The sequence below is a fragment of the Nesoenas mayeri genome, assembly GCF_963082525.1.
Source record: "Nesoenas mayeri genome assembly, chromosome: 10".
Classification (NCBI taxonomy): domain Eukaryota; kingdom Metazoa; phylum Chordata; class Aves; order Columbiformes; family Columbidae; genus Nesoenas; species Nesoenas mayeri.
In genome coordinates this window covers 16,099,565-16,123,399 of record NC_137560.1, presented here as the reverse complement: position 1 = coordinate 16,123,399, position 23,835 = coordinate 16,099,565, and the positions used below count along the sequence as shown (strand labels likewise).

At 37.0% G+C, this 23,835-nt stretch overlaps 1 protein-coding gene across 1 annotated transcript in view; it reads right to left on the bottom strand.

Annotated features, from left to right (window-relative positions):
• SUCLG2 (succinate-CoA ligase GDP-forming subunit beta) overlaps positions 1-23,835 on the bottom strand; it is a gene marked incomplete at both ends in the record, with an annotated part of 124,022 nt that overhangs the window by 56,031 nt on the left and 44,156 nt on the right. The window contains 5 exons of the mRNA XM_080350620.1: positions 2,978-3,074; positions 5,431-5,520; positions 6,496-6,648; positions 12,651-12,741; positions 12,865-12,964. Of these exons, the coding sequence (XP_080206746.1) occupies positions 2,978-3,074; positions 5,431-5,520; positions 6,496-6,648; positions 12,651-12,741; positions 12,865-12,964 (531 nt within the window). The remainder of the gene's footprint in view (positions 1-2,977; positions 3,075-5,430; positions 5,521-6,495; positions 6,649-12,650; positions 12,742-12,864; positions 12,965-23,835) is intronic.

Sequence of the window (23,835 nt, the reverse complement as noted above, 5' to 3'; positions counted from 1 at the left end):
AAAACAGCATAAAAACTCCATCTATTACTCAAATAAAGCCCTGAAATATGCACAGCCATTCCAGAAAAGCTCAGCTGGTAACTTATCCAAATCAGTTCTTTTTCTCCATAGTGCCACCTCATAATATTCCAGCAAGGGTGCAATATTCATAACACCGTGGACCATCTAGACCAGCAGTTTTGTCTCCTTCACTGGCCCACCAGTTTTCCCTCTGTGTTGATACCCAGTCAAATACATCCCCAGCATCTCAGTGATGCCTCTTTACTGTTCTCTGACAGTGCTGTCCTGCCTTTCTCAAGTGTCTATACACGTGTCTATAGTGTCCACTCACTAACACCCAAGACATCATTAAAGGTCTTCCTTGTCGGGTTACATGGCTGAGATGACATAGGGTACTGAACTGAGGATTTTGCCACTTGTTCTGCCAAAATAACAGAACTGTAAAGTGCTTCTCTACTAGTCATCTGAGCTAGTCCTGTACCAGCAAGTGTGAATACCAGAACAGCCAACCAGTGGCACAAAGAGCTCAGCTCAAACTCATTTATCTGCCTCATAGAAGGTAATTGTCATACACGTCCCAATTTTGGACATGTGACTGAGCATCAGGATTACTGGGAGCCTTCCATACTGCCCAGTAGTGTTAAGGTATCTTGGTCAATTATTCTACTAAGAACATGATTTCAAAAAGTTTTGAGGAAGTAGGGTTTTTTTTAACAATATCAGTGCACTTAAACCCACAAAATAAACAGGGTAAGTACATCAGTCATAGCAGACAATTAGAGCAATGAATTTCTTTTGAAGTGCAAATCATAATGTACATGAAAGTTCCATCAGTTTTCACTGCACCTATTTTAAAGGTACCATTCATCCTCAAGAGGTCAAAAGTGTCCTGTGTTGTACATTGCTAGACCTTGCAAAATCCAGACCATTCATTTTGCAAGGCCTTATTTCACTGTGGCACTTTAACTTCACTGTGCAACACAAAATGAAAACGTCCTTCTCACCTCATTCCCAACTGGTTTTAATGAGGCCAATGGATCTATTTAAATGGTGGGGAAAAACAACAGTCTGTCAGGTTCTGAAGGCAAATTTTCCATTTCCATTTAAAATACAGCCTACAATAGAAATACACTGGTCAATAGAAGGGTTTTTTGTTTCTCTCCTCGTGCACACATTTCACAATCTGCGTAAGAACCAATGGAGCTAGAGTTAGTTGCTAAGAATTAGACTTACATTTATTACGCTGAGTGAGGTTTACAATGCAGAAATTATTGATTCAGTGTGCACATTATTATGGTACTTCAAATGAGCTGGAAATCGGAGCACACAGGGCTGCAACAGATTCTCAAATAAAGAGTTACAGCATTTAGTGGAAATCATCCTCATGAGGTTAACTCCATCCAGAGAGCTAAAGGATTCTAGTAGCCTATTTTATAACAAAGAGCAGCACCTTTTAAGATATGTTAATAAAATGAGGTGGGGCAGGATTTACTTTAGACCTTTTAGAGTTCTGCAGAGTTCACTACCAGCAGAATTTTCCTTTTAAGTTGTCGACAATTCTCTGCCAATTCTTTTGCATTTGGTTTGTTAATAAATAAGGCAAAACAAAGTTGGACAACTGGAAGAGACTGCATAGTTTCTACCCACAATTCCGCTTTTGAATTTGTGACCAACTGAGCCAAAAATATGGATTTTTAGTTAAAAGCTGTTTATTTTCCAAACTAGCCATGGGCACATAAAAAGTATTTTAAGAGTACTAGTTCTTTCAGTTGGCACTGACTCCTATGAGGAACTCGTGTTCTTAATACTGATCTTTTTCCAAAAGTTTCCAGAACAGCAATTAAGCACCCACATTCCCAGTGTCAGTTAAAATGGGTAAATGCTTTCTCTTTCCGTTTTCTAATTGCCACTTTAATCTGTGGGCATCTCTTAAAAAGTTGGTGAAAAGCTGGAATTGTCTTTCTTGAAAAACATCGATAAAGAACACTCAAGAAACACCCACTGGCCCTTCCCAATGTCCAAGACTTCTCCTAAGTCACAAAATGACACTGTAGGTGGGGCCTTTTCTATTAAGTCCCTGGCGCTTGTGAACCGCAGCCTCTGACACTGAGGTCTCAGATAACTCCCCCTGAGCTCCACAACTTCTCTTCTTTACCCATTTAAATCAAATAAAAGAAATTAAAAGGGAGGGGGCATAAATACCATAAAATACTGGCATCAGGAGTGAATGAACAGGTAACAATTCTCTGCCATCAAACAAAAGAGCAAGGTGGTAAATATGACCCACCTGGATCAGCCCTACTTTATTTCAATGTACCAAAGCCATCTTTAGTTCTTCCTCTCTTCGTCTTCGTTCAAGTTAGTGGGACAAAAATGACAAACAGAAGGAAATGTTTCAGCAGAAAAAACAACTACTAGAATGATGTGAAAGCTAATCCAGGTCTTTATTCGTACCCTACACCTTCTTAGCCATGTATTGATGGTGGAAGCATGTATCTAAGCGTTTGTTCCAGCTGGGATGTCTCCTGTGCTCTTGTAGGTTGTGGAGTCATGCACTCACAATTTTAACTTATCCATATGCTTACAAATGTAAACCAGAAAGTTTATTTCTGCATGATGTCAGTAATTCTAGCAGCAGTAACGCACAAAAAATACAACAGAACAAAAGCAAACACCAAAACCCACCAAAACAAAACCAAGAAAACCACAACTCTGTACAAAGCACAGAAGAGCAGAAAATGTTGCTGTTTCTCAGTAAGCATAACATGTAGAAGCTGGTATTTCCAGTATTTGGATGAAATAACAAAAGGTACTGAAATGTAAAATCTGCCATGGGAATATTTATGAATGTTGTTGAAAGTACATTACAAAATGAAATTAATGCAAAGCTGCTGCTACAGCCTTCTATGCAATTTAATTTATAGTTTGCATAAATAAAGAATGATAATGCATTCATTTGTTTCCTTCCATTTCTTACCTTGCCCTTCTGGAGTTTCACCAAAGGGATTCACTTCAACCTGAGTGGCATCAATTTTCAAGAAAAGATTATACAGCTTCTTAATTTGATCTGCTGCCTAAATTTGATCAAGCGATTTATAATTACTACACAGAAAAATAAAAGTGAATGTTTTCAAAGCAAAGGTAAACCATTGTTGATTATTTTAGTGTATTAAATTGCACACTAGCTCTAGATAATTACTACTTTTATTTCTGTTTTTTTAATCATATTTATATCGTATATAAAATAGCTATAATGTAGCATCATGATACAGCATAACATTTAGTAAATGGGCATTTAAAGACTACATGAACTGGAGATTTTCTACAAAATAAGCAGCACAATTACTATGACAAGTTTAAATTCAAAAGTGCCTAGCAGTTCGTAATGACATATTCTCCAATATGCCAAGATCTAAGCTGCATTCACATTAATCAGTCTAAATTCAGAAACCATAAAGCAGTATGTGCACATTACTGATTTTAGAGAAAACATAAATTTCTCCTTCCTTCATCAGTCTGAAATGTTTTCTTGAAGAAATTATGTTGGAAGCATGCTTGTTTACTCCTTACAAGATACTCTTGCTTGTTCTTTTTGTTCCTCATGATCTATATCTGTGACTGGTTCTGTGGCCGAAAGTATTGTGACTGACTATTAACTTCCAAGTCTTTTGTTCTTATAAAATTCTTCCATTAATAGAACAACTTAAACAGCAGCAACATGAATGTGCATAAAAAAATTCCCTTTGGTTCATTACACACTGACAACCTATTAGCTGAAGTAAGCTTGCAGATGAAGAAGTGCACTAATAAAGAACCATTCAAATCTGTTCCTTCATTACTGATCAGTTAACTGAAGTGCACAAATCAAAAATATTTGGGACTTCTCCTAATAACCAAAGTGAATGGGAATAAAAAAAACCAAACCAGAAGTCAGCTTTCTCCCAGCGTCATTCACAAGAAAGAAAACATTACAAATGGAAAGGCTCAACCCCAATACTGCACTACATGAGGAAGAACATGGTGACCGATTCTCCCGTCTGGCAAGGCTGCACCTGGAGAGTTGCATCTATTTTTGGGTATAAGACTCTGTAAAGAGAGTGTGGAAGCAGCACATAAATTGCGTATGAAGTCTACCCTACTCAGAACTCATCGGTTGAAGCATTCTCAGTGGTTATGACTTGAAAAAATGAGTTATAAATCAGGAGTTTCCTTGGTGTGGACACTCAATGGTTGACAAACCGTCCTACCACCACATGGATAGGGATCTCAACAGTGACACCAGGGAGGAAGCCCCACCTTGCAACCTCACACAGATTCTGGGCAACCTGAAAAGCTGTTGTTGCCCTATTACACTGCTGTAATTTTAACAGATCGTCAGAATCGCTTAACCTTTATTAAAGGCTGCTCCATCTTTCAGCACCTCTCTGGATCAGGCAGGTTAATGTCAACATTTCTCTTTCTCAAAGTCTATGAGTACTGAGCCTCTTTGAGGCAAAGCACAAAATCCCAACCTAGAAATAGGGAATGTGTAAATGAATACAAGGATTTGTCTGAATAAAAACTATGTCCTCATGCTTCAGTAAGTTCCTTCGAGTTGATCGCAAAAGCAAAGAAATGTATTCACTGTAGCATTATTTAAATGTATTGTTGAGAAGTCCCTATATTGCTGTTAATAATTAAGTACCGGAACTCTTCAAGGGTTGAAAGGTTCTACATAATCATTCCTTCTCATTAGGTATACAGCTAAATCTTCAAATGTGTGCTAATTAACTTAATGATTATGCATTTGTTAATTGCACAGTTGGCATACAAAATAATTAAAACTGCTGAATTAAAAATAAAGGAATTCTACAAAAATGACAGTTTGATACTATGGAAAAAAAAAACCCCACACAAAAGTAGCTTAACCAAGCTTTCTCCTTTCTGAAAAATGATTCATAAAGGCTAAATATCTTGCATATTTGTGTACAACATGGAATACCAATCTATATAGAAAAGGGATACTGAAAAGACAACAAGCTGGCAGAGTTTTGGTTTTGAGATGAAGATAGAAAAAAAAAGCTTTAGTTACACAGAGAGAACACTTTTACTTCTCCCCCTTCTCTCCATATTAAGGGCCAAATTTTCCAAAAAACCCTCTACCCGTGTAATTTACGGAGCTCCAATGCAATTCCAATGAAACCAAAAGAATTCCACAAGGTGTAATAGCATTTGGTTCAAAGACCGGGGGCTTTCACTTTGGAACAGTCAAGACCTTATTCAAACTGCTAAAGCCCAATGACAATCATATAGGTGCAATTTAGTACTTAAAATGTCAAAATGGTCCTGATCTAATGAACACTCGGCATTTCATGTCTATTTGGAAAGCACTTATTGTAGAGCTGGGCTAAAATGTCTTAAGTAAAAACTACAGGAGTAGAGTCAAGTTACCTGCTGTTGCAAAGGTCCTTTGAACCCCAAATTTTTCGCCATCTGCAATGCCTGATGATCCTTTATGCCTTCAAAAATATCTATTTCCTCCTGTAACAATAACATGCATAAATATAACTAAATATTCAATCTGAATGGAGATTTATAACTCCAAAAGGAAAACACTTAGTATACATTTGCAAATTAGTAATTAAAGTATGGCTGTTTGCCAAAGTTCTCTGAGATGGAGGCTATGGCAGCTGCCTATAGGGTATGTTATAATTACCACACCAACTATGAAACAGTCCTTCGAAAAAATATATAATTCTTCAGGGTGGCATGCTGACAAGACAATGTGACACCAGTTTTCACTTTTAATTACTGTACAGATGGCTTTGACGAATATTTAGTCTGTTAATTTTTATGATATCTTCTGGACTATTTTCAAGGCAATGGTGTCACTGCCCAGTAACACTGTGAAGTTTATATAATTTTGAAATGCACATTAAATATTTTTACAATTTTTTGAATAATTATACTTGATTGTATCAATTATTTTCCCAGATGAATAACTTGTCTACTCATTATCATGCCACAGTTACATAAAAAATAGTTAAATGTAGCCATCGTTAAGAAAGCAATTACAACAGTTGGGTTTCAGATGCAAAAGTCATCCAGGTACAAAGAAATAATTAACAGCTCTGTCAATTAGAAAAAAAAAGGCCACAGAAACAATAACCATATTGGTACCAACTCACTTGTGAAAAACTGTGTGGCTTTCTGAAAGTGAAACTCACTCATCATAAAACATCTCAGATATTAACAGATGCTATAAGCATCCAGATATAAGCTCTTTTTCTAAATCAAGCTGGACACACAAACACTAACTAAATCAGATGTTGAACATCCTTTATTTATCTACTAGCTGACGAGTCTGGTCCCCTACTCAGAGAAACACAGTTTTTATGGTTCTGTCTTCTTTCTATAGATGGAAGAAGAAAAAAATGGAAGGAAAAAGGGGAAAAAGAAATATTATTTTGGATAACTGACAAGGAAAAATTTTTGTCTAAAATATTATTTTAATACCTTAAAGATGAGTTCTGGGCTAGTAACTGCAACTTCTTCTATGTCAACACCACCCTGTGGACTGCCAACCATAACGGGTCCATTGCAGGCTCTGTCCATCAAAATTGCAAAGTACGTTTCCCTGGAAATATTCAGTGCTTCTGCAACCATCACCTAAAAGTGCATACAGGGAAGAAAAACAAAACCAAAAACAAACCAGCAACAGTTTTGATTGGCCCATGTAGCTGCTGACACTTAAACTGTACATAGCTTTGCTTCCTTGAGCTGTCGAGAGTAATGAATGTTGTAAAATCTTCTGCAATGCAGAAAGTAACTAAAAATTAACAGAACCAGCGAGGGACAGTGTTTCCCTCTGCTGTGATCAAGCAGAGAACATTGTGGCCCATGTTTTCTGCACTGCCTTAAAATGCAGCAGGTTGATACTTGCCATCCTGAAGAGAAATGTTTGCTTTATTGCTTTTACAAGATACTATGACCCAGTCATTTTTTCCCCAATAAATCCTCTCTCCCTAACGAGACTCTCCTGATGATGCTGTTCTTACTGGGGCATGTAACAAGCAGTGTAAACCAGAAGCACCTAATCGTTGGATTTTCTTCCAATAAAGAGTAAGAGTTGCTGCTGTGTCTGTGAAGGGGCCTCCATATTCCCTTTTTATTCCCAACAAGCACTTCACCATGCTGCCCCCTGAAAAACTAGATTCACAAGGGACTACAGTCTTGCAGATCACAGATGTAAGAGACCATACATCGGTTTTCTGCTGCATCGCAGCTCTGCTCCTCACCAACAAACCTCAGGCTCGTGTTCTCTCCCTCATCCTGACCAAAGGCCACCCTACACTTACACTGAATTCCTACCGTAACTAAATATTTCCTAAGGAAACATCTATGAAGATAGTTCTGCGATCTGACTTTTTACTTTCCGTTCAGAGACACAAGCAGATGTGTAACGTTCAGACACTGGCACATTCTAGAAACATAAACATTTATTTTTCCAAACAGCTACACATTTCTATTTGTTACTATAAACTACAAAGCCCCTTCATACTAATATCTGACAGACACTTCAGCATGCAACAAAAAAGATGATTCAAATCCTACATGTTGGGAATCTACAAGTAGTCATGTTAAGATTGAGGGTAAAATGGCCTGTATAAATTCTTTTTAAGAATTTTTTATCTCCTAAAAATATGTCAAAGCCAAAGTCTTTTCCATTTCAGTATTACAATATCTTCCTTTTTCATTTGAAATGTCGATTTTTACAATAATTTAACAATAGTTATTAAAGCAGTTTCAGAGATTTAGTCGTTTTACACTTGGTAAAGGACTTGTAAAACTACGTTTTGACACAAGAATACTAAACATTGTTCATCTTAAAAAAATAATCTGCATATGATCATTACTAATTCTTCCTCGTGGTCATAACAGGTGCCATAATCTCAGGTGCAATGACTATAGTCCTGCTTGCATTACAATTTCACTTTTCAACCTGAAGTTAGTTGAGGAGCCATCTCTGCAATTTAATTAGCACTACAGCTTCTCCTTCCAACAATCAACTACACTCTTCCTTAGCAGAACAACTATTTCCTATCTTTCAATGGAAGTTGTAAAAATCAGGAAAATCACTTCCCTGAGATTAATAAAATTAAAATGCAACGTCTTTCTAACATGGTCTGTTTACAAAGCGACAGTTTTGAAGAATGATTGCAGATGAAGATTATCACTCTGAATTAAACATAAGGTGAAATTCAGTCTATCAGTCAGCAGAACACCTTAGATCTGAGAGGCATGTACACACCTGCAGTATTAAAACTCTGCCTGCCCAGCAAGATGTATTCCATCAAATAAGTATTCCTGGGGCTTTCATAGTTCAGGGACTATAAACAAGAAAGATGTACTACACTTTCACCCAAGTCGCTTTTTTGACATTCTACTCCAGAGTACATAAGAAAGAATGTACTTACCTTCTGCCAGGCTGTACATCTTAACAGAACAGAAAAAAAAGTAAGAGACAAGGAATTAAATAAAGCCCTCTGTGCTCAGAATGGAAGGAAAGCTGCTATTTCTTTATGGGTTTTTTGACTTGGAAGAAGTTTTCTTTATAGTAATTTTACTTCCTTCTGCTTTTACCTTGCTTTATTCATAGAACATAGGGGAGATGTAAAGGTATAGTTCAAATAAGCGACTGTTCAAAAGCAAACTAAAGAAAACTAGGGTGAAGGAGACAACTAAGAATGCAGAAAACTACTACACTACTTAAAAGAATCTGCCTGTTTTAGGCTACTATAAAGGGATGCTAAAAGCTAACTTCAGAAACATGGCTCGGCTACCTGCCAAGATTTGTCAAATTAACAAGGAAAGTCTGGAAATCATCTTGACTTGCTACTGTTAGTCTTTTAACCTGCATGCATGTTTTCATCTTCCTACATATCCTGCATCGATTTAGCTGAAAAACATGAGTCAACTACTTTAGACACAGGTTAAATAAACCAGCTCATCCTACTGGATCTTGTCTGAGTTGTTCAGCCAGTTTCCAGAGTTCCCAGGATCAGAGCCAGATGCAGGATGAGAATCTACTCAAAAAGTCTCGAGGAATACATTTGCAGGCACATTATTAAATCAGCTATCTTTTCAACTGCTGCTTCTGACCCTAGCGATTGTCCTCACTTACTGCTAAATTAACTATATCAACATTGCCAAATACTCCTCTGTCTTAATTCCCAAAACTATTGAGAGTCTATCTATGCCATAGTAGGCAAACTTGCTGTAAAGTAAAAATCATCAGACTGTGCAACATCTCTCGTTTCTCCTAATAAAACCCAGTTACTTTCCTCCACCATCCTTCCTGTTTGATGCAGAGCAAAGCCAAGGAAATTGGTGTTCAAGGTCTTTAAATATTATTTGTTAAAGTCTACTTGTCATTCACCTGACAAAACTAATGCAAACACATTAATGAACAGTTAAGAGTATTGAAATTGAATCTACAGACTGTTGACTTTTCTCATATTCTGTCTGTTTTGCTTGTGATAAAGAATGTGAAGCACCATTATCTGTTTACCACATCAGGTTTATATTTAAAACGTTTGGGGAGTCGAGGGGGAAGCAGTTTTCTTTAAAACTTCCTGATAACTTCAAGCTTTCCTTCTTAAAAACAAATTATTACCTAAAAGCTCAAGTAACACATTTCATGAGGCTAACTATAACAGTTCTTTTATACCGAATCAAATATTCAAAATGTTAATTCTGTTATTGCTTGGAGAGAAAACACAGGTAGCAAATTCTCAGGTTGTCATGATAAGAAAAGACTGACTTCTCAGATAACCAGGCTTTCCAAATTCCAAGCTGCCATAAGAGGATTTTATGTAAACATACAAAATAACTTCCAGGTTACAAGGGAACTGAGGAGACTGCTATTCATTTAAGAAACATCAATCTAAAGAAGCACAAACATGCTTTAAATTCTGTAGCAGGTGCACAAGCTGAGAAAGAAAACTGAAAACTCCATTTCCGCTCCATAATTATTCTAATTGTAGAAAATTTCTTTTATGCTTCTTATAAATATATGTAAAAGGTACATGACTTCCACTCCCCAATTTGACAGTAGCTCATTGTTTTCCTCAAAGGAAGTTACTTAATAATTATTTTACTTCTCAAAAATGTTTATTACCTATTTTTTTAAGAAACATGAGTTCATTCAGAACTTTCCAGAACACCAAAAAGTTTAAAAACCACAAAACCTAAAAACATGCCTTTTCTTTCTTTTCTTTGTGAACTGCAATTTTGTTTGAGTCATGTACATTCCTGTGTTCTCACATACATGTACAGAGAGACTATATGCCTTGAAACAGAACAAAAATGCCAGCAATCAATTCTCAACTTCCCCACTGCTCTTCGCAAGCCCTAAGAGTCTGTCCAGTATTTTCTGAGCACTACCTGCTGCATTAAATCACATCTTAGACATAGCCAAACATATACTTTTAATTGCATTACTGTAGTTTGCTCCTTGATTAAGATTTCAGTTTTGACATTGTATTTCTGATAGCACAAACCTGAATGCCTCTACTCCTTTAACTACTTTCAACATGCTAGAGTGAGTTAAACTTGGTAAAGATAAATGCTTTTAAAAGACATTAATTTTTCTGGGATATGGTCTTTTGATGACCTAGATCCATAATTTTAAACGTTCTTTCTTCACTGTCTAACAAGCAATGGGAAAGTCATTAGCATACCATTGTAAAAATTGTTATACAATTAATTTAAAACAGGGTATATGCTCTTGCCACAAATTCCCAAGAAGCAAGATCTCAACACCAAAAATATAAAACATACTATTGCCTTATTACATATGTGTGTGATGAAGACGTATATTGGCCTAGGGCTTTTAAAAGCAAACTTTATAATCAGAATGGACGTCTATGACCATAGATGATCAGCTTCTCCCAGTGAAAAGCATCACATCATGCATCAGTATAGAAATACTTGCAAGCTGTGTCCTGAAAAGTTGCCATGTAACTCTATAGCAAAGGAAAGATACACAGTCTGTCAAGGCTATATACTTTCCTGTACCAACAAAGTAAATATGTGAAGTTCAGCGGAGCAGACTTCACCTTAAATTTCACACACACCCTAGCTGCTTACTCTTGACCGCTGTTAATTAATCCAGGCAATGTGTGGATGGGGAGGAAAGTAATTAGAAGGTAAAATCTTCTATAGCTATTCTACACATGGACAAAATTCATCTTAATAGAAATCCTTTGAATAATCAATTTCAATAAAACTCCAACACTAATATCTTTCTTTAATTTCTACCCATTGCAAAGAAAATTAGAAGTTTCTTTCTCAGAACTTAATTTGTAAATGAATTACCAGACTTGCACTCACACAAAAGCATAAAATTTCCTGTATTGATATACTCAAAGTAGGGCAAAAGAATAAAACCAAGGAATTTATAAAAGAAAGCTGCCTTTACAATCCAAATTTCTCAAAGCAGAGTGCCTTAATATGGGAAATGCATATCCTTTTCTATATCCTTAGTATTATCATGATCTCTGATAGACATGCCTTAACGGTAATACTGCTCCTTCTTTTTAATATCTAGCATTTCTTTCCAACAGCAACTATGAGAAGTGATGGTAATCTGCTGTCCTTGCTCCCCAAGAGAAGAGCCGCCTGAGCACCTTCCTCCAGCCCTCATTACACAGTGTCTTTCCAGACAGGTGTTCCCCTTCTATGCTAATACACCAAGCTGTTCACAAGATATTAAAAGTGAACTGCAGTTCTCAGCTCATGCCAAATGATCTCCTGGTATCAAATACAGCGTGGCTCTTGCCTACATTCCTGTATGCAGATCCTTGCCCAGTAAATAAAGGCAAGAGATAAATATACTTATCGTAGATAGGCAATTGCTAGGATTTCCTGGCTTACAGGGTTTTACTAAGGTGAAGAATCTTGCTGAAGGGCTTTCTGTGCTTCTTTTATCTAGGTCAATATCAAGCAATACATATATGTTGAAGTGAATCTTGGCATCTTGGAGTATGCACCATCATAGGTAAATGAATCACCGTGTATTAGCTGAACGCCTACATTTCACTCTGTATCTGCAACAAGTTCGGAAGAATCTACCTTTAGACTCTTTGTTTGCTTTGTTTCTGTTTTGTGGTGGGATTTTTTGTTTTGTTTTTGTTAGGGTTTTTTGTTGTTTTTAAATGAGATAATTCTCATGAAAAGTCATCTGTCACTATCTTTAATAACAGCTGCCCAAAGCTGCTGATGAATTGAGATACAGATAATATTATTGCTATAGGTAATCACGTATATACGTCTCTAAGCAGAACATCAGTAAGCATATATGTTAATGCTATATGTTCTGGTAGCATTTAGTGTTTATTTGATAAAGGATGAAGCTATGACAAAGGATTCCCTTAAATACAGGTAGCAAAACTGAATTCATTTTTCTACCACTAGGAATGCTAAAATTGATAGACAAAATACACACACACAAAGAAAGAAAAAGTAACTTGTCTGCTTTCACCAACTAGATGCAATCAACCAGGCACTGGAAAAGGAAAGAAAAAACTAAATCTGTTCATACACCCCAGCATATTAACGCAAATTGCAGTTGAACACATACCTCAACTTTCAAGAGGCAAAACTCTTACCTTTTTAACTGTCACACCATCCTTTGGAGTTTGCTTTGTTGACAGATTGTACCCAATCATCTGTTTAGCAAGCTGTTCAACAATCTTAGGGCTACAAACAAAAGAAAAAGGTTAGCTTATTGAAAGACATTAAAAGAAACAGTCACATAGCTATTGTAAACAGTTAAATATTACAACGGAAGCAATTTATGCTTCTTCAATTTTAAAGACTTACTCTTTAGTTAGATGAACTCCTCCTTTCAATCCACTATTGAAAACACCTTTTCCTCTCCCTCCAGCCAGAATCTGTGCCTTCAGAACAATTTCCTTCGCCTCTGTATAAGAAAAACACATTTTTATTCTATCATGTGTCATTTATCAAGCTTGTTAGTATAAGTTTAAAAATAATTCCCAGGTAAGACTCTCTAAAAAAATAAAAATAAAAAAATGAGAAGTTGTTCATAACTAGTGAGCACTAAAACAAGAATCAATTCAGCATTTTTATAAAGCAACCTTGCAAAAAACAATTATTCAAGGAAGTTAAAGGATAAATATATACTACTCATTAGCTGGATAAATGTGTCATTATTTAGATCAAAAGCATGCTATTAAAGCTACACAGCCTGCACAACAAACCATATAACCAGCATACAGTTTGATGGCTTACACTAGCACGGTTTTTAAAACATTCACCAGATCATGATTTGTCCTGAATGCACAACAAACAAGTGCTCATCAAGGAAAATAAATCCCATTTCTTGCTCTGCACATGTGTAAGCAAAGCGATGGCTGTGGTCTTAGAAGAAGAAATCCCCATCTCCAAAGGGCAGGTGAGTGTAGAGCAACAGCAGTAGCTCTGAAAACACCTGCATCTCTTTGTGAAGCATCACTTGAATCTTCGGCAATGCGAGTGCAACGTAAGACAACAGTAATTGCACCCAGGCCCACGTTCTAACCAGAAGCAATCCTGACACACGTATGGAGTAAAACAAGGGGGAAAAGAGAAAAGAAATAAAACAACAAATGAAACCATCACTCATAATCTCTGCAGCTCCAAAGAGTAGCTTCTTGAACCATAAAGACCTGCCAGGTACCTGTAAGATGTTTATTAACACTGAATACTGTCACTTTGCACATTTATCATCATATTGCCAAGTATTTTACAAAGTCTGAGATCCTAATATTAACATATCTTTAGGTACCTAGAAAAGGCTATCACTGTTACCCTTCTGTGATTGAGTCAAGTCCCTCTAAAGTCTCTGTAAATCTCTGACTTCAGGGATGTTTGGATTAGGTCACACATTGAATCAAAATATTCTAGGAAAGTATGTAAGAAAACATAAAGAATATGTTATTAAGTTGGCAAATTTACTGTGTAAGTGGCACAGAGGAAATGGATACTTTCATTCAAACAAATACAGGCTTTCTAGGCTTGTATTACATACAAATATTTTACAGAGGATTAAGTATAAATTTGGAGGTGTGGCAATTTTTGGTGTAGAGCAGCTCTAACATAGCATAATTTTAAAATTCCAGTATAGCAAATTTCAGTAAATAGAAAAAAAAGTTGCATCTTAGGATAGAATAAATATTATGAAATAAATACTCTATTTCCTTTATTAAGACAGAAATGCATTTTCAATGTAGCTATTGCTGGTACTGTACTAAGAGATGTCAGATTTCCAAGCTTCTTAAGGCTCCTCCACATGTTTATCCATTCAGCAACATTTGACATACATCATTCTGAACCTTTAAAGCACCCCCCTCGAAAATACTTCGTGCATTCCAATATACTCATGTTCTGGGCTCCCTATTATTCATGCCACTGAAAGGCAGATAACAAGGAAATGTAAATGCAACAAAAAGTTTTGTATAAAGTGTTTCCTAAGCACATAAATTATTAAGATGAATTAAAACTATAAATCACTTTCCAACCCGCAGCAAACTCTAAAATCACTATAGCTGCTGTGATAAAGAATCTAATATAGTATTGTTAATAGATGCTGCAAGCATTTAATTAGATCCATTTTAGGTGCCAAACATGCCGACAATGTGAGTTTTGATTGTCAGTGATACATGATATCGATTATGCGAGTGATCATTACCCTCACTCCTAACCAGCACACTACTCAAGTGCTGATAATCTTCAGTTAGCTACAGCAAACAAAGCTGGAGAAAGGAATTAATGTCTACATTTTTATAATCCACCAGAGGACTATCAAGGCAATACAATAACTTCAGGAAAAACAACTATCAAAGACATAAACAAATATACTAGAAAGTAAGCATAACCATGTACAGATTAGACCTGAAGAACTAATCAATAGAGTAGCTGAGCAGAGCACAGTGCAGCAGGTTCCGCTTGCCCTGGGGGAAACCAACAGGAAGCAAATTAATTCAACAGTTATTTGCCCAAGCTCTGTAAAATGAAGTAAACCAACCAGATCTTATTTTGCAGTAACTGAGCTTGATCATTCAGTACTTACCAAGTTGATTCACTAATTAACATAATTTTATTTAAATAGTTGATTTCCAGAAATGCTCACACAAAGGTTTTATGCTAACTCCTGCCTGAATTCCCAAATTATGTTATAAAATACTATCCCAGAAGAAAAATGTGGCTTTAGCTGGTATGTATGAAGTAATTCACCATCACTTGCAGGCTCTAAGAAAAATAAATAAGTAATCTAAAAAGCGGTATGCAAAGTCACCATTAAATCCATTAAAAACAACAAGTTGTAATAATTTCCATTAGCACACCTCCAAACTGCTGTAGTAACACTGGAAAAATGTTTAAGCAGGATGGTGTAGCTATAAATACTGGATTTGAAAAGAACCTAGGACAAGCAACATGGCTTTACACCACCATGAAGTACAGTACACCACTTTCAACAGCACTGCATTGGGTAATTAAGACTTCAATTAACTTCTGTTTATTATTTACTGACAAACCTTTCCATAAATTTAAAAAAAAACAACAACAACAAAGAAACTCACACAACAAAACAGACTTCTTCTTAAGCATGCATACATCTTTTGACAAAGACCTAAAATTCTCTTTAGCATCCAAAACAACACAAAAAAAGACTGCTTTTAAGTGTCACTAATTTAGCAGCAAGTAGCCGCAAACTGCTCCATACAGACTAATGACGCGTTTCTGGTAGTAGTATGTGTTCTTAACTAATTATAACTTGAATACATTAATATCTCAGACTTTACAGTTTATGCACTGCATCTTATATTTGGCTTTTTTTTTCACATTCATCTACAGAAAAAAGCGAGACACGGACATTTCCAAAGAGTCCTTTAAAAAACTGAGCAAAATACAGTTTGTTCCTAAGTCAGATGCTAATAAGTAAGCAAGACCTTTACTTCTCTAAAAAGTCCTCAGAGTTGAAAATTTCACAACTGTATTTGGGTCTCACCACATTCCTAAAAAAAAAATACAAATAAAATAAATTAAAATCTAACCACAACGGAAAAAAAGCCTCAAGTACTTTTCTTTTAAATGAATTCAGGTGTTTCAGTAGGACAGGATATAACACCGAGGGACAAGCACCCTCTACATTGCATTCAACAATACATCTCCTTCCCTTCACTCAGCACTACGAATACAAAAGGCAGCGATACTCCTTGCAATTGGAATACGCTCAGTTCTATAATGAAAGCCTATTTAAAATCAATAAAATCAGTCCCGCTTTTGGGAGCTATGATTACTCTGGTCCACTGTTACTGCTTGCAGCAAAAATGAACAGCTTGTTCTCAGCCCACTGCTGTGTATATTTAACTACTGAATTCTTGATCACGAAACAATATACTGAGAACCACAGTTCTGCTAGTTATATGGTATGCTAATTTATTACCTGTGAACAACTTTCCATTATTATTGATACAACTGTGCGCTTGCAAATTAGGCGTGTTAACAATTACTTTAAAATGTTCTGTAGCTTATCAAAAATAAACTACTGTAAAGGACAATGTAAGACTGCACGGTAATAGGCCTCTCTATTGCCTGTTTATGAACAAAAGATGTTCTATAAGAGTACTCAGAAGCACTTTGCAAGGCATCCCACGCTACAGAATTAGAGTACGGGACTGAAAGAGAGGAGGTCTTGCATGAAATCCTCATCACATTCCATGTGACTTTCAGCAGTTTGGCTTTTCTATCTCCAGGGGCTCTGTGAAAATTAATTGGGCAACTGCACCACTCTCAAAAACGCAGAATCTGATTCAGTATTACGTGAGTGTCTTTGTACCCCAGTGCTGGGCAACTGAGCACGGGAGAAGGGCCGACTCCAAATCCTGGCAGCACTGTAACTCCTGCAGCAGCAGCAAAGCGTCACTGGAAATTGCAATAAAGATGGAAGTAACTCAGTGTCACGGGAGCCATGCAATGAAGACAAATTGAGGACATGCCAAATCGATGTCTTACAGAAGCACCGTCTCCTTACTGACCCAAAAGTGAGCATAAACACTGAGTTTATAAACACAAGATCTGTTTCCGCAAAGGCAGCAGGCAATAATGAGACTTCTCCATGCTTCAGCATGCACAGGAGGACCCCAGCCCAGTGTGGTTAGGCAGATATTAATTAATTTCAAGAACTTTGCTAGTCATCCTTCTTTGCCTGAAGTCATTAAGCTGTGCTTGATGAGCAGAACTCTTCGAGCAAATCCCCCTTCCCACAGTCCTGAAAGAGCAAGATGGGGCACATGAACCTGCAACCAGCTTCAAACTCTCCACCTTTACAAAGAGGCAGAGGCCAATATAATGATGTTGTTAAATATTATAGACATTTTCTGATAGCAATTACACTTCATTTTGGACAGCACAAGCACTACAAAGACATCAGCAAAACCCAGAATGCCTACACACCATTGCTACTCCTGTTTCCTCAGTGCTGATGCAAAAGCGCAAGTTCGCAGGTGTCCTGCAAGGGTTCTAGATAACCTCACCCCAACTGTGTATCTGCAGCTCAGAGCAAGCACTGGCTTCCCCTTAAAAGTCCTGAAAGGGTCAAGTTTGTCTTTCTGTTGATGTGGTTTTGTTTTGTTTTGTTCTCTACCTACCTCTAGTTGACCCAACAGTAAGGAAACCAACCTTTGGGGGTTTCATCTGTCCTGTTCTATTGCCGTAGCTTTCTTCTCTCAATTTTTAATGCTACCACTACCACCTGAGTTTCTAGCTTCCCTTTGGGAAAGACTGGTTATAATGAATTTACAAATTTCAGCCATCCTGTTATACTGCTCAGGCAAGATCCCGTCAAGTGCTTATTAGTTTTTACACTCTGGTATACTTACTTCAGCAGAAGAAAGGAGAAGAATTAAAGCTATAAGGAAGATCATAATAAACATAATACAATAATAAAATATTGTAAGGAAGTCTAATTCCCAACTCAAACACTTAATCTTAAAGCCGCTGCAATAACTTTGCACATTTGGGTCTCTTTACACAAACTTACTCTGAAATCTGTGACAGCTTTTCCCAAGGAGCAACCATTGCTGCTGCTTCCACTGCTTCCCATCTCCTGAGTGCTCTGGGGGTGCAGCGGCTGGGAGCTCCCACACTCTGCCACAGACACAGATTGAGACGGGAAAAAGAAGCTGTCCAGAAGAAAACACCTCCCACATCTACAAAACATTATAAAGACCTTTAAGCACACTGATAGAAGCTAAACAATGGATTCCTTTCCCCTTTAATTTTAATTTAAACTTCCTTCTCTCTGCTATTTTCATTCTTGTGCTCTATAACAGGAAACTGCTGGAGAGAGTCCAGTGCAGGGCAACAAAGATGCTGAAGGGAGTGGAGCATCTCCCGTGAGAGGAAAGGCTGAGGGAGCTGGGGCTCTGGAGCTTGGAGGAGACTGAGGGGTGACCTCATTAATGTTTACAGATATCTAAAGGGTGAGTGTCACAAAGATGGAGCCAGGCTCTTCTCGGTGACAACCAACGGTAGGACAAGGTGTAATGGGTACAAACTGGAACACAGGAGGTTTCACTTAAATTTGAGAAGAAACTTCTTCTCAGTGAGGGTGACAGAGCCTGGAACAGGCTGCCCAGGGAGGTTGTGGAGTCTCCTACTCTGGGGACATTCAAAATCCACCTGGACACCTTCCTGTGTAACCTCATCTGGGTGTTCATGCTACAGTGGGGGGATTGGACTGGATGAGCTTTCGAGGTTCCTTCCAATCCCTGACATCCTGTGATTCTGTGTGAAAGAATTATATTCTTACATGCCTAGTTTCTACAATCTTTGGTTTTCAGACTGGTTTAAAATTAAAGTTAAATAAATCATCCTTTTTATAACTCTGTACTTTTGAATATATTGTATATTTATTGCTAGATTATAAGCCTCATTAAAATCTATAATGATAAATTAGTCAGTCTCTTGATTCTGTCACTAGTGTTATTAATTGCTTTCATAACCATTACTACACACTTCACTGGTGATAAAAATTTTAAAGCCAGGTAAAATCAACTTAGCTAAAGCTCATTCTTAATATTGCACTCAAACCTCCTCAGAATAAAAGTAATCAAGTATTCACATGTCCTACATTTAAGTTAAACCTGATAAATTACTTAAACAGCAAACCGAGCCTCATTGGATCCAGCAGCACCACGATAATACATTGAAAAATATGCACATTAAGGCAGGAATAAAAAAAATAGTTCTCACATTAAAATTATTCATTGTATGTGCTTGTTTAAAACTCCACGGGATATCTTCTTTCTGATATTTTCCAGCCTTTAATAGTTTTTCTTTTCAACCTAAGTTCTCATTTTTTATGTAGATTTCCTCTGTAATAAACACAGGGTTTAGAAAAACTAATGTTTGTCACGTTTGCTTGCAAACGCAAGAGACATGGTTTGAACACTCAGCAGGGAGGGGAACAAGTTCTTCATTGGGTGGGAGAGCACTGAAATCTACCGACAAGTGAGCACCAGCTTCTTCTGCCAGCTCTCGGCAATGTCCATTCTACAGGTAAAACAGAGGCAGCCACTTTCTGTAACCTGCAATGCCAACCTGGCATCCTGCACCAGGATGCAGAGTAAGCGCTGAACAAAATGGGAAAACTCCTGCAAACTGCTACAGTGTTCTTCCATCACTAAAACCTCCAGTTTCATTCTTGCAACTTTTACACTTTGTAATATTCTTTATAATATTCCCAGTTACTATTATTTTTCTCCTCACTAATTCACTTTAAGAGACTGCAATAGCAAGCAAATAATACTTTTCCTTGCGTATTAGTTACAATCCCTATGACCTGACACCACCCAGGAAGCTTCTCAGGATAATCTATTACACACTGATAAATTTGGGCATGCAAAATCACGTTGTTTAGTAGACTTGGAAGGTACCTGTTGTCCTTATAAAACACATAGACACATTACAAGACTTGCTTTCTTAAACAAGTATCATTTAAATATTTGACATTTTACCAGAGGTTTTGCAAATAATTTCTTTCCACCCTTCCCTTTTCCCTAGACTACAAAAAAACCCCCAAACAACTTGTAGTGAAATGAATAAACTGTCAGTTTTGTTTGTATCATTACCTTTTAAAGTTTACAGGGATTTCAAGTTTTCCTTGCAAATATGGTTGGGTTTTTAGTCTTTTTTTAATAAAACATATTTTAAAGTTAGCAGACTCAAGCAGTTCGACTGAGTCCTAAATTCTTGATTGAATACCATAACACCGTTTGTTTTAACGCAGTTCAGGGAACAGGTTTTATGCAATCTGTAGTGTTGAAGTCAAGCAGTCATTAAGAACAAACACTGTTCTCGCCCCTAGCTGCAACAATACACACACCTGTTTTCCTGGAACGCTTTCAAAATTTCATTCTTCGTGATTACGTGTAAGGCACAAAAGGCAAAAAGTCTTCTCCGACTTATTCTAATTCTTTTATCCATTATTGAACCGCAGAGATGATGTTGAAAAAATTGTACATAGCACAGAAAATATAAAAACCAGGCAACATATGTCAGTTTTTTCATAATACACTTTTAAGCATAAAAGAGTTGTTGTAGTAGAAGGTATTTTCAAACATGGAGCACAAAATAAGAAATCTAAGCAAGAAACCAGGGAATTCACATGGTAAAAAAGCAAGTAAATCTACAGAGTATAGACACTGTAATGCTACCACCATTACTTAAGTGTTAACAAATTCAGGATGTAACACACGTGTCAGGCAAACCCTGTTCAAGTACCAACTTAATATTTAGTCATTTGCCGAGCACGATCTTTATGTGAATGCCAGCTACGCCCAGAAAGATCTTTAAAAAATAAGCATTAAAACAGAGGGCAAAGGTAGAAGAAATTTGGAGCACATCCCACAGTGGCTGCTGGGCACACAACCAACAGCCTTCAATAAAACGAGAAATGGGCCAGGGCCAAAGGGAGGCATCTGAAGGTAGAGCAGCTTTAGATCCAATTTCTGCAGGTTTGCCAATGCTAGGGCAGGACTAAGTACATTCAAAGGGTTTTCTCATCTCTTACTGCCTTGGAAATACCAGGACAAACTGACCTGACAGCTTGACACGTGCATGCACCTCCCAGCCTTTGGGAACCTCCCCAATTCCACAGTGCTCGACATCACCCCAGCAGTGGTCATTCCTCCTCTTTATGATAATTTACAGTGACACAATACTGATGCTTTCATTAAACAGTTAGTTAGTTATCTGCTTGATTTTAAGCAAACGCTAATACCAGCTTGGCATTTGAGTGCATGCATAAATATTTCCCTGAGTGGGGCTTTGACATATTTCATGAAGAATTTCTTAATGAAGTTCCAAACCTACAGCTCTGCTACAGTTTGCATTTTTACCCAAAGCAATGAAAATACCGAACAGCTCTGATGTGAAAATTTCCATTTTTAGCAAAATTAACGCTTCCTTCTCAGAGACAGTTACTATTAAACAGTTCTGCTCTACCTCTTAGCCTTATATCCCACAGTTTTTGTTTCATTGTGTAGAGCTGCATTCAATACCACACATTTTGCTATTCAGACCATAAATAAAATTAATCCGCATTAAAATTAGAAACACACAAAAGAACAGGAAATCTGGCAGTTGTTTTGATCTGAATCAAGTCCAGTAGCAGCCAAAGTCCTCCAGTAGTCCGAAGCATTATCCAGCTTATGTGGTGGAATGAAGTACAAAGGTTTCACTGCATTGCCGAATAATTTATGGAGCCTCTGAAGAAAATCATGCTAAACTGGTCATTATCTGGGAAACATCTGGATGGGAAAATGATCACATAGAAGAATCTATGTCTGCCTTAGTAGCGCTAACCACAGAAGGCTGGAAAGGATTACTTTGGAGCTGCTATTCTACATATGCCCTCGACATTGATTTGCTACTCCTCAACCCCTGCCAAAAACAACCCAAAATCTCCAACCCCCCAAACAAACAAGCAAACAAACCAACCCCCACCAATGACCACCAACAAAAAACCCCAGCACCGCCTTCCTACTGCACATTAAAAAGAACCACTTATGGAGATGAATTACATACTTAAAAGAGGATATTTAAGACCATAGTATTTACCACTCAAAATTACCACTCTCCTTTACTGAGGTATTTTCTGTTTGAAGAAGAGAACATCAGATTTCACAATGAAAATAAACCCTACCTCATTTTAAAGAAATTACCTTTTTCCAGCATGGTTTCTAACAGACATCTGATAACAGGTGTAAAATCCAGAAAGAAAAGTTAAATCTAGTAACAGAGATGCCAGGCAGCAGGCTTGCACAAGGCTATGTAACGTTTAAGTTCTTCTATAGATATAAGTAGGACTTAAGTGATGAACAGCTATGACTGTGGCCATCTGGAGTAACAATGAATTTCACCCAGAGTGAAAAGAAAATCCAAGATGAAAACTATCTGAACTGGTTCTGATGTTTCACTCCTGTCAACTGGAGGTCAACTAATTGGAGTCTTGTGGGCAAAAGCTCATTTATTTCCAGAACTCCAATTCTAGGAAACAGTTATCCAAGTTTGAAACAGACAGAGAAAGCTCACCACATAAAGCTTTAGAGATGACATGAGACAAGGGAATACAAAAGTATCTCCTTAAAACACAGAAACACTGCAGCCATAATAATATTTATTTCGGAATATATTTTCCTGCATAGTTTGCTTAAAATCCTTGTAAGGATTACCGGTATTAGTTTTCACTTCATAAAAAACCCAACTGCATTAACCAGTAAAAAAGAAGGAAATAATTTAGCCCCCTGGTAACTGGTAAATATTAACTACTGTAGGCAGATGAAGTTTCATCTGTGGTAAGCACGACTGTTTATAACTTAATGTAAGATAATACCAGTAATATACTAAGCACAACTAACAGAGAGAGGATATACTATCACCCCTCTTGGATTTTTGTTTATTCATCACATATGTGAAATAGAAGCAATTGCCAAAAAAATCTAATATTAGAAAAAGGTTAAGCGGAGACCCATTATAAGAGTCTGTTAATATTTAATTCATTTTTTCAGACGTAATTGTTTCATAAAAAGAATATCTCACTGATCAATGATACACTGGGAAATTTAGATTCGAAGCCAAAAAAAAAAATTGTTCAGAAGATCAAGCGTCAAATCTTTATTACCTGGATGATGTTCTTTCTGCAGCCCCAGAAAGTTAACCAACCTATACAATTCCTTTACATGCACACGGTAAGCCAAGACTTTCAACGCAAAACCATTCAGAAAACATCCCTGCCAATGCTAATTAGCCTTTTAAGAAAAACAACTTCCTTTAGATATTTTTTTTCTAGATTTCTTTTTTGTTCTGTGATATTTTCTTTAATATCACACCATCTGCAGACACTTTCAAAAACACTAGAGAAAGGCAATTTAGAGAATGTTCCAGATAAGGAAAAAAAGTACCACTGTGCTTTTCATAGCTTGGTAATTTTGACAGTCTTTCATCTTGGCGATTTCTTCTTTTTAACACCCTTGTATTAAAAGTCTTCAATTTTGATTGTTTGGTGGAAGGAAGATAATGCAAACTTTACAGACTCAGCTCTGAGGACTCACTGCATATTAGGAGAGGTTAAGAGAGAAAAAACCTCAAGGTTTAAATTTTTACTGCTACTCATTGAACACAGGCCACAAGAGAGACAATATTGCATCAACTTTGTTGGGTAAACCAAACAAGCTTCTACTTGCTTAAGCATTATGAAGGAAGATGAAAGTAAAAAATGGGGCA